The sequence below is a fragment of the Danio aesculapii genome, chromosome 19, assembly GCF_903798145.1.
Source record: "Danio aesculapii chromosome 19, fDanAes4.1, whole genome shotgun sequence".
NCBI lineage: Eukaryota > Metazoa > Chordata > Actinopteri > Cypriniformes > Danionidae > Danio > Danio aesculapii.
Window position 1 is genome coordinate 28297848 of NC_079453.1, and position 12912 is coordinate 28310759.

A 12912-nucleotide genomic window follows, 5' to 3' on the forward strand; every position below is an offset into this window, starting at 1 on the left:
ATAATTAAAAGAACCAAAATAATCTGCTGATGGTGTAAACTAAATATTTTTTGTTTTTGCTTTGAAACATGATCATTTTCCTTAACTCATTGGCAGACCATTTAGCTTGTTCTACTCATCTAGAAAATGTTTCTTGATTTGCAAATGTTTAAATAATTGAAATCACCAGGGGTCTATTCTTCGTACGTGGATTACTCAATTAGCTGGATTTGGTTTAGATGATTTGACACGATCCAGGATCGTTTCGTTTTTCAAAACTCATGCGAGAGCTGTTGTCATGGCAACAGGTCTGGTAGCTCAAACTTGCTCGGGAGCAGGCTTATTTCACATAAACAGGATTAGATCAGATCATTTCAAGCAAAGGTAATTGTTAAAAAAAAGTATGTACCAAATGCTGATATTTTTTTTACAGTAGTAACCTATAGATTATATACATTGAGGAAAATATTAAAAATGTTAAAAAAAAAAAAAAAAATGAAATAATAATAATAATAATAATAATAATAATAATAATAATAATAATAATAATATATACAGTGTCTGTATATAATGTATGGGTCATACAGTGTATATAACCTATAGGTTACAACTATAGATTACATAATCTATTGTGTATATAATCTATAGGTTACACCTTTAATCTACAGGCAGTGCTTGTAAATTGCGAGGTACCGGAACAGATTAAGCTAACAGATCTGGCATGTTACCAGAGGAGGGAGAGGCGTCGCGGACGAAAGTGAAGAGCAGGAGATGGGGGGGTGGGCGGGGTCGGGTGGTGTGTTAGGGCATGGGAGTTTGTGTCGTGGATGAAACATCAGATTTCAGAGGTGTTCCGGCACAAATGAAACCCTGTCTATGGGTTAATTAAAGTTTTTTTTTAAATATATAAATAAAACTGTTATGCAATCTCCACTCTGAAATAAAAAGAACCAAAACTGTTAACCTCCCAAGAGGTTCAAAGAGATCGTTTATTAATATGGAGTTTTTAGATGCGCTGGTACTGACCCAGCTTTAGTAAAATTGTTTATGATAACAGACATGGCCAATATTCTCTCTCTTTTTTTTTTTTTAAAGCAAATAGGAATAATAATTCATGCATTCATTCATACGTTTTGACAGATAGTATGCCGATACGTTGCAAGACAAAGAAAAGTTGCAGACAGCTTTACCGATATCCAAATGCTTTATTAAAATCGATTTAAACAGCCATTTATTAAGAAACTTCAAAAGTTTCTTAAAAGAAAAGAAAATCCATAAAAATAAATAAATTGCTAAATACTCGACACATGACAGTGTAAAGCTTGCAGCCCACAACAAATGTGGAAAGTTATTACGTATCATATTTAACAAACCGTTTACTATGAATTTTATATCATTTTGCTCACGTGGATAATTGAATATTAATTCGATGACGTTATTACGCTGCTGTGCGGTCAGCCAATCATTGTATCGCTGATCATGATTTAGAAGATCGATAGATCTTTCACGACACATGCAGTGATCTCAGATCATTTCATCCAGACATTTTAATCTGATTTGCAAACTTGTTTGAAGAACCAAATTATCCAGAGATCAGTTATCAAGATTAAAAAATCCAGCATCTGCCAAACCATCTTAGATCATTTAAGCAAGGTATGAAGAACAGACCCCTGATGATTTGAATAGCTCTATCTGGAAATATTTAAATCATTTAGATCGACCAGGATGATCAAGTCTTTTTTTTATATAAAAAATATAACACATTACAAGCATATGTAAACACAACAGATCAAAGATTTGAAATAAAAAGCATATCAGCATTAAAGCGCAAAAATTGAACGATAAAATGTAAAAAAAAACATGGTCATCACTGTATAAATCATTAAAAAATATATATATATCTTTAAGTCTTTAATAAATAATCTAATCCTGCGATGTGACTATTGCAGATACACACATTGTGATATTGATGCTGCAATGATTTACTGTTCAATCTACACAAGTAAATATCTCACTCACAGATGTGAAGACCTCGGTGGTCTGCTGGATGGTGGCGATCTTGGTCCACTTCCACTTCTGGAAGAGCTGCACGCGGGTGGGGTTGTGCAGTGTGGCTGAGGGGTGTGTGCGGAAGAAGGTGGGAAAACGCTGACGGTTGGAGAGAGCCGGAGAACTGGATCCATACGACAACTGCAAGCAGAAAACAATGTTCACGAGAAACACGCAACAGAAAGACATTCACACATCGGAGTACTTTGAAGGAAAATTAGAAACATGCAAGTGAAGAAAAATGTGTGATAAAATCACCCACAGGAAAACCAGTGCCCAAGAGGCTAAATTATCTCCTGCTGGGTTGCACACAGTTCACTGGAACAGCTTTATTTAACATTGAGAACTGTAGTGTGTGAGACAGGCGCACAAAAAAAGTTTAAATGCAAAACAGAGGTGTAAAGCACAAGAAAAAAGAGGTGTAAATTTCCTGTTTCAATTGCAGCACTGTCATCAGTCAGCCAAGTCAGATGACAGCAGAGGGTTTTTTAGCTATTTTGCCAATAACTCAATGTCATTTGCAGATGCAGTGAGACGTCGTTGAGTGACAGGTCTGCTGAGGGGGTGGAAAAAGGGAGGGTTTCAAGGCCAACAGGGGGATATATAGGTCAAAACTCATATGTGAAGAGAAAAAGCTCTCAACAGATATAAAAATAGAGCAGAGCATGAAAAATAAAGAGACTGATTTTCAAAAAGAAAAAAAAGAGGAAGATGAGGCAGTGGGAGTGCACTTCAAAGACGAGCCAAAAGCGAAATAAAAATGACATAAATATCTGATCCAAAATGTCTGGAAGCCATTTCACTGATTTGGGGTATTTGAATAAAGTGCAGCATGTTCTGAAATAGGAATGCATTTAGGTAGCTCATGTGCTATTGAGCTTTCAGTGATGAGACCTGTTGGAGATCTCAGTTTGTGATATACAAAGTCATGCTGAAGTTATCTATACTGCATGTGGGGATTACAGACATTCTTACTTGATATAGACATTTTTGGTCAAATGGTCAGATTTATTACAATTTATTATTAATACATTATTAAAATTTAATTAATTATTCTTGCCTCCTGATTAGTTCATACATTTCATACAAATTATATAAGCGCCTCTTTACCACAGGCAGGTTAACAAACTGACTGTGAAGTCTAGGTCAGCATTTGGCTGAAGTTTAGGATAAAACAAGCAACACAACGAATATGACAAGATCAAAATAAATAAAATAATGTTTTAATTAAAATCTGGGTTCATCAGACAACTAAATTAAGTCAGATATTCAGAACTTCTAATAGATACAAAAGCATCAAAAATAACCACATTATCAATCTAAGGTCTAATATTAAATGATATAAATATGTTTATTACTGAATCTAATAATGCATTACTGAATCACTTTCAGCTTTAAAACTTTCAATCACTATTTAAAGATACATGTAATTACAGAAACAGACAAAAGCTGACAATAGGTAAAACCTAGTTCCTTGAAAAACAGCAGCCAAATGGTAAAGTTTTAGATAAAAAAAAATGTATTTTCAAAAGCATTACAGCAATTATTCTTGCTCAGGATAAAAAAAACAGGATTAGGAACGTGAAAAAAGTTTCATGATTGAGAACTTATTTTAATCTTGCATCATTTAATCTCCTATATCATTTCAACAAACAAGTCACTGATATAGCTCTAATACATTTTTCTCAACCCAATAGGAGTGTAACAGTTGATTAACACTCAAATCACAAATCGATACGTATCTTGAAACTGATATTATATTATCTCAATATTGCATGCTCAACAAAGTTTACTATTAGTATTATTATCATTATTTCCTCAAGCATTATTTCTCAAACATTCATTCATTCATTTTCTTTTCGGCTTAGTCCCATTTATTGATCTGGGTTCACCACAGCGGAATGAACCGCCAATTTATCCAGCATATGTTTTATGCAGTGGATGCCCTCCCAGCTGCAACTCATCCATGGGAAACACCCATACATTTTAGATTGCCCAATTCACCTGTACCGCATCTGATTTGACTCCACGCCAATGCGGGGAGAACATGCAAAGTCCACACAGAAATGCTAACTGACCCAGCCGAGGCTCGAACCAGCGGCCTTTTTGCTCTGAGGTGAAAGCACTACCTACTGCAGCAACGCGTCGCCATTTCTCAGACACATAACATTATAATATGTAGGCCTACTCTTGGTAAAAATGCAACATTTTGTTTAGAATTGGGGTGGTGGACTTGAATAGACTTTAAATAGGTCAATATACAGAACAGTGATAACATCAAAATATTATTCAGAATTCAGTTTAATTTAGTTTATTAATTAAATAATTAGAGTTTATTATTTATGCTAGACGCATATGCTTGCACTCTGTCATTGGCTTCATAAATGTAGTTATACTGTACGTAAACAGTAGTTACAGTATACTGACAGCGACAATGTAAACGATCGATTTGTGCAACAAATGGAACATTATTTACAACTTTATTACCTGTTATTCACAGCCTACACTGAAGTATGCACCATGAGCCTATCGTCACATAATTTTACATCTTTACGGACTCTCTCCATGGTAAACAGATGCAAATGCATCAGCTCACATGCAATTTTGAGACAAAAAAAATCATTCTGCAAAGTAGTTTAAAAAATAATGTAATTTACATTTTTGGTTGAAATACCGTATAAATATAGTAAGCGGACTTTTGGATAAAACCAGCTTAATAGCATGCATCATATTGCTTACACCATTGTTGCATTTATATATCACAATTCCTCAATATTACAGAGTATAGCAATGTTACTCCCTTGCTGCTCAACATTTAGTTTTTGGATATTTAACCACTAGGCTGAATCACTCTCACACTGAATCTTTATGGTACCTACTCCACATGAATAAGGTTAAACACTAACAGCTTTCAAATTCCCTGTTACTGAAATACTTATTGGACATTTGCTGTAGATTTATGTTTTCCATCACAGAACATTTTAAAATAATGCTGGGCAAAGATTAATCGCATGCAAGATAAAAGTCTGTATATACATAATGTATGTATGTGTATTTATTGTGCATATAAATACACACATGCATGGATATGTTTGTGAAAATATTTATTAATACACAATGTGACAAAAGTCTTGTTGCCTATCCAAGTTTTAGGAACAACAAATAATAACTTGACTTCTAGTTGATCATTTGGTATAAGAAGTGGCTTATATAAAAGGAAAAGGCCTCTAGATTACACTTAATTCACCAAAATAAAATATGATCATGCCTTGATATTTAATTACTTAATTAGGACTGACTTTGCTTAGACAAAACTCCTGTCACTTAACAGAAATAATGTACAGTATAGAATATAAAGTCATTGTGCAGTGGAAAAAGAATGAATAATGTGTATGACTCCCATGAGCTTGGACGACTGCATCCATACATCTCTGAAATGACTCAAATAACGACAAATTATTAATAAAGTCATCTGGAATGACAAAAAAAAAGGACTTACAGAGTTCATCAAGATTCTTTGGATTTATCTTTAATGCCTTACCCCAAACATGCTCAACAATGTTCATATCTGGTGACTAGGCTGGCCAATCCTGGAGCACCTTGACCTTGTTTGCTTGCAGGAACTTTGATGTGGAAGCTGAAGTATGAGAAGGAGCTCTGGAATTTGCCCACTCCTGTGGTTTGTAACATAATGGGCAGCACATATGTCTTGATACCTCAGGCTGTTGATGTTGCCATCCACTCTGCAGGCCTTCGCACGCCCCTATACTGAATGTAACCCCAAACCATGATTTTTCCTTCACCAAACTTGACTGATTTCTGTGAGAATCTTGGGTCTTTGTGGGTTCCCATAGGTCTTCTGCGGTATTTGGGATGATTGGGATGCAGATCAACAGAAAAAAATCTACCTTCTGCCACTTTTTCAAATGATCAACTAGAAGTCAAGTTTTTATTTGTTGCTCTTACAATTGGGATCAACGACAAGACTTTTGTCAGGATGTAGATATCTAGCTATAAATCAACTACAATCTATATAAAAAGTTAGTCCCTATGTAATAATTTTTGAATAGTTTTGCTTTTATGTATGAGTGTGTTTATACGTATTTTGGATGCTATTAATCACTATTAATCTTTGCCAGCACTATTTTAAACCTTGGGTTTGTCTTCAATATCTTTGTGGAAAACATTTCATTAGTAAACACTGAAATTGAACCCACCACTATGAGGTTCCACATGCGAGCGGCTTCGGCCACCAGTGTGGACACAGAGCTGCAGCCGGGCATCAGAACGATCTTTATGGGCTCCGTGTACAGCAGGTCATACAGCAGCTTTGTGGCCTCCCCAGGATCACACTGAAAAACAGACACAAAAATAACATTGATATATCAAATCTATATTCAGATTTGCAGCACAGTAGTTGCTATTCATAAAGCATACTGTTAGTTCATGCTCAAAACTGCAGACGTCAAAAAAAGAGCACATTTCACACTGTATATACATTCACTGCTACGGTATAAGGACCCCCATAGGGAGAGAGACTTCATTTCATACTAAATCCCAAAAGCAGGTAAATATGCATTGAAAGCAGAATAGAAAGAAGCAGAGACAGATAAAGCAATGCACACAGAGGACAGTTCGCAAGTCGCTCAAGGACACGCTCATTTGCATAAATACCAAAAAAAACAATGTTTGTTTGCTAGACATGTACTCTAATCTGTCTTTAACCCGACACTGACAATCTGCATCTTTTTACCCCGTTTCTTAAAATGACTGTCAATGAAAAATCAATATCCCATTTAAATGATAATAGTAGGTTAAGGCAACAATTGATCATGTGTTGAGAGCAAATTGTGCTGCAGCCAATGGCCTTGAGCGCAGCCAGCATTTTAAAAATCTGGCCTTTGTTTCGTTTCTGTGCTTTTGGGATCAAAAAGAAGCTTAAACAGGAGCAAAGCTTTTTAAAAAAGAATACAACAAACATACAATTCAAATGATTCAAGGCTTGATTGGTGCAATCACGTAAATTCAATTGGCAGAACCCTGTAGCGACTGACTGCTCTTTACTTATTGGTGTCTAATCTGGCGCCCTTATCCAGATACATCTCTATTTTTGTCTCTCCCGATGGTTTAATTTCTTCTAAACATGCAGCTAAATCACTCCAATTATTTCAATCACAACAAAAGAAGCATTTTAGAGAGAACCTGCTTTTGTTTTCTGAATAATAATGGTTTCCTGTGAAGAGTGTTAAATGAATGTGACAGTCTTTGAGAGAGTTATACGAGCTGTCTCATATACATACACATTTTTTTCTTTTAATGAAGGAAATAAAATAGGTCTGACTGCATGTTGAGAATGCTGCAGTAGACTCTCTCCACACTCTCTCTGGGGGTCATCAGCAGAATTGTATCCCCAGAATGAAGCCCCTGTTTGGGCTTTAAATCTCCTCCCTGCCTTGACTTTACAACCCTGAGGGAAGCCATGCGTGAGCTTCACTTTTGTAATGCACCTGGGTCCCACCAAAACAAATCAACTGCAAGAACAAAATTCTGATGGTTTTTTTTGTCTTTCCATTTTTAACCATTTATCTGCCTGCTTTACCAAATGGTTGACCATATTTTGACAGTTTTAAATAATGGCTTGCACAACACAGCATTGTTGGTTTACAAAAAAAAATCAAGCAAACATAATCCTGTTGCACTACTACACTTGATTTTGGTTTTATTAAAATAAAAACAAGAAAACATGTTAAAAGAGAATCTGAAATATTTTATGGCATCCTTAAAAAAATAAAGATGATTTAGTATTCAAAAATGTTTTATTTTGATAATGTTTTTAAATAAATTGGTCTTATACTTCATATTTTCAGATTTTTCATACCATATGTATTCATTTCTGTACTTTTGCCATAAACTTCCCCACTTGGTAGAGGTTGCTATTTTAGAAATTATGGGATATTCTGGGACATAACGACATTAGGAGTAAAAAAAATGCAATCCCATTTTTTTATGTTGGGCAGTTAAAGGGTTGAACACAGAACGCTGATTCTGATGAAGAAATGAGAAACATTTCCTTCTTAATTAAAGACTATTAACCAGGGGTGCGTTTCCGAAAACCATCGTTAGCTAACTAAGGTCGCAAGTTCTGTCCTTACAAACATAGTTTGCTGATTTGACATTTCCCAAATCCGTCGTTCATTTGCACATTTGCAAACTGCATCGCAAACTTGTACACTTGCAACTACACCTATAGAGCTGTAGTTAAAACATAGTTCCTGGTTGTGTTCTATTCCCCGTTATCCCCCCTATGCCCTATTCATATAGAACATTCTAACATTTAACCAAAAAACACATTAAAGTCATCTCTCTTAGGTGTAATTTGCTTTCAAAGTGTTTTTTACAGTTCAGTTTTAGCGATCTTCATACTGCAATTGTGTTCCCTCTGTAGTGCACTTTGAAAACATTTAAGCCATTTTGAAAACAGCCATGGCTCATGACAAAAGCGTGACCTATTATTTGAAAGCAGAATTTATGTTACATCCCCAAAGCTTGTGAAAACAAAAATATATAGCATACATTGATGATTTTAATTTACAGTAGGTTATTTATTAAGAAATGTATCTGTACTGTATATGACATGGGCCAGTTGGTTAGAAGATTTCTGTAGTAGTTTGAATGTGACAAATTGTAAAAGTAGACTTTTAATAAAATAATAATAAAAATAAACAATACACTTAATAATAATAATAATAATAATAATAATAATAATAATAATAATAATAATAATAATAATAATAATAATGATGATGATGATAAGGATAATTATTATTATTAGTAGTAGCATTAGTATTATTATTAAGCATGATATTTTTTCATTTCTTAATAAACTGTAAATTAGGCCTCAAACCAATAATGATTTATATGATTTATATAGGCTATGAGATTAGAATACGTGTTAGCTAAGTGATTTTATGTGGAATTTTCTCAATAATATTTGTAAAGGAAACCTATATAGGTGCAGTGTCATTTACATAACCTATTTTTAATTATTAAAAATGAGTGCATGTTTTTACCAAAACTAATATTGGATTTTTTAAAAATGCGAGTGCATGTACAACAACAGAATTTACACAAAAAATGATGGGGTTTTTCTCTAAGGAAGTAGATACTCCACCCCGTTTAGAGTATCAGTATAGACGTTTTACGTTATAACTAACGTGATTCAAACAATGGTTCTTTTCCCAAATGATGTATTATACTATGATAGTTCAGCCGTGAGTAATGTTGTTTGGGAAATGCACCCCTGATTTGATGAAGATTCATTCATTCATTCATTTTCTTTTCGGCTTGGTCCTTTTATTAATCTGGGGTCGCCATGAACCGCCAACTTATCCAGCACATGTTTTACGCAGCGGATGTCCTTCCAGCCGCAACCCGTAACAGGGAAACATCCATACACACTCATTTACACACATACACTACGGACAATTTAGCTTACCCAATTCACCTATACCACATGTCTTTGGACTTGTGGGGGAAACCCACGCGAACATGGGGAGAATATGCAAACTCCACACAGAAATGCCAACTGACCCAGCCGAGGCTCGAACCAGCGACCTTCTTGCTGTGAGGCGACAACACTACCCATTGCGCCACCGCATCGCCCTTGATGAAGATAACAGACACAATTTTGACGTGCTATCGTATAAGGTGCTAACTACTATTTTTATTTAAAAATAAAATATTTTCATTTAAAAATAAAATATCAAAACTTGTTTTTGGATTTTATATTTAAGTTGTACTATATTGTTACTTATTATTTAATTACTGTAATATACAATTTCAATTTTCTTGTCCCATTTTTTAAAAATATCTTCATTTGTGTTTAACAGATGAAAGAAACTCATAAAGGTTTGAAACGAATAAAGATTGAGAGAACGATGAGAGAATATTCATTTCTGGGTGAACCATTTTTACATTTATGCAAATAAAAAAACAATATAATAATAATATAAATAATAATAATAATAATAATAATAGTAATAATAATAATAATAAAAAGGGGAATTGCCTCTATAAACAGAAACAGATAATATATACAACATTTGTAGCATAGTATATATTAAACATAAATCAGAGATGACAATACTCTTAAATACACTTATTTTACAAAGCCAGCGACATTAATATGTACATTAGAAATCCATTAAGTGAAGATTAAGATATTTATAATATCAAAATAGGTACTTATTATAAATAAATACTGTTCTTTTAAAACATTTATTCATAAAATGATACTGGAAAAAACAGTTTTCAAAACTGATAATAGGAAAAATGTTAAAATCAGCATATCACAATGATTTCTAAAAGGTCATGGGATACTGAACACTGTCAAAAGTGTGAATGAAATATTAAAATATAAAATAGTAAAAAAAGTTTGATGAAATAAATGCAGCGAGAGACCTACCGACCTCAAACTTCAGAACTTAGCATCATAATTAACTAAAGATTATATAAACATCCAATTAGTGAGTGAGTAAGATGTTAACTGCTCTAATGTATTCAAGAGATCCTGTTCATTATACCCATGCTAACATGCATCTGATATTATGAGTGTTTTTGCTCGATTCATTAAAAGATGTGACTCATAACAGTCATCCGTACTTAAATCAGACTATGCTATGCTAGTCGTTTAATATGAATCTTCCTAAAACTTCATGAATTCATTAACATGAATCAAACTAAATAGAACACAAAGATTCTGTTAAAATGTGTCCAAATACACTTAGTCTTGCAAGGTGAAGACAAGAAAGGATTGAAAAACTATAGTCTAATGACACTCTATTTAGGAGAAGTTAATTGACTAATTAAAAGCACATAAAATGATCACACTATTTGCACTCAAAAGATGACTTTTGATACTGCTCGCTATATATAAACAATTACTTTAGATTAAACACTCTTGCATTGGGTTTCTTGTTAAGACACCTGCATCAGCTTAAATTGCCTTAAAACAATTACTCTTTGACTTAACTCTTTCCTTTCATTAAGAACAAAATCAATCAAGTAGCTCAGTCAACAGGACTTTAATAGAGAAAATGTTGAAATAAAATGTTACTTTATGCTTTTTTTAACACCAGCGTTCAAAAAAATTTAACATTTACAACATTTTTTCCAAGGAACCACACTAATTATTTCAATTAAAATAAACCTCCCAAATTGAACACACCAGTTTAGCTGTGTATATTCAAATCAAGTCAAACACCATAGTTATTTCTGAGTGATTAAACAGTATTGCATTCCTGGAACCCAAACTGAACAAGATTTTAGGTTTGATTCCCAGGGAATGCATGAAAAGATGCACTGTAAACAACTCATTAATAACTAAGTTGATGTATAATGTCAATTTAGACCACAATTTTAATACAAGTTGATTTCAAAATACAAACTCTAGCCACTTATATCCCCTACAAGAAGTAAGGCTGGGCAATATGACAATATACACTCACCAGCCACTTTATTAGGTACACCTTACTAGTACTGGGTTAGATCCCCATTTGCCATCAGAACTGCCTTAATCCTTTGTATAGATTTAGCAAGGTACTGGAAATATTCCTGAGATTTTGATCCATATTGACATGATAGCATCACGCAGTTGCAGCAGATTTGTCGGTTGCACATCCATGATGCAAATCTCCTGTTCCACCACATCCCAAAGGTGCTCTATTGGATTGATATCTGGTGACTGTGGAGGCCATTTGAGCACAGTGAACTCATTGTCATGTTCAAGAAACCAGTCTGAGTGGATTCATGCTTTATGACATGGCACATTATCCTGCTGAAAGTAGCTATCAGAAGATGGGTACACTGTGGTCATAAGGGGATGGACATGGTCAGCAACAATACTCAGGTGGCGTTGACACGATGCTCAAATCATACTAATGGGCCCAAATTGTGCCAAGAAAATATGCCCCACACCATTACACCACCACCATCAGCCTGAACCATTGATACAAGACAGGATGGATCATATTGTTGACACTAAAATCTGACCCCACCACCCGAATGTGAGCCTGTGCGAATTGTAGTCTCAGTTTCTTGTTCTTAGCTGACAGGAGTGGCACCCGGTGAGGTCTTCTGCTGCTGTAGCCCATCCGCCTCAAGGTTGAACGTGTTCTGCATTCAGAGATGCTCTTCTGCATACCTCGGTTATGATGAGTGGTTATTTGAGTTACTGTTGCCTTTCTATCAGCTGGAAACAGTCTGGTCATTCTCCTCTGACCTCTGGCATCAACAAGGCATTTGCATTCACAGAACTGCCGCTCACTGAATATTTTCTCTTTTTGGGACCATTCTCTGTAAACCCTAGACATGGTTGTGCATGAAAACACCCCGTAGATAATCAGTTTCTGAAACACTCAGACCAGCCCGTCTGGCACAAACAACCATACTATGTTCAAAGTCACTTAAATCACCTTTCTTCCCCATTTTGATGCTCGGTTTGAACTGCAGCAGATCGTGACCATGTCTACATGCATTGAGTTGCTGCATTTATGAGTTTGCGTTAATGAACAGTTGGACAGGTGTACCTAATAAAGTGGCCAGTGAGTGTACATCAGATGGACAACATAAAAAGTCTCTCCTTTCATATTATTCATAATATTCTCTGTTGTTTATTTCATGATGTTGCAAAAAAAACTGTTTATGGTAATATTTCATCATTTGGATGAACACCACCACAGGGATGCAGGCAGAAATGTGAAAAACATGCTGAGAACGTTGCAGGCTTGAAAATACAATGTTTACATTTTGCATTATATTTAGCAATATTTTTATGTTGGACCTCAAATCATTTGTTTTTGAAAAGTGTTTTATATTTCATTAATA

General features: G+C 34.6%; 1 protein-coding gene across 2 annotated transcripts in view; it reads right to left on the reverse strand.

Annotated features, from left to right (window-relative positions):
- gabbr1b (gamma-aminobutyric acid (GABA) B receptor, 1b) overlaps nucleotides 1-12912 on the reverse strand; it is a 226353-nt gene that overhangs the window by 88814 nt on the left and 124627 nt on the right. For both annotated transcript variants that reach the window (XM_056480451.1, XM_056480450.1), the window contains exons 8-9: nucleotides 6246-6380; nucleotides 1999-2169 (exon numbers count right to left, since the gene is read on the reverse strand). In XM_056480451.1, coding sequence (XP_056336426.1) covers nucleotides 1999-2169; nucleotides 6246-6380 — 306 coding nt within the window. The remainder of the gene's footprint in view (nucleotides 1-1998; nucleotides 2170-6245; nucleotides 6381-12912) is intronic.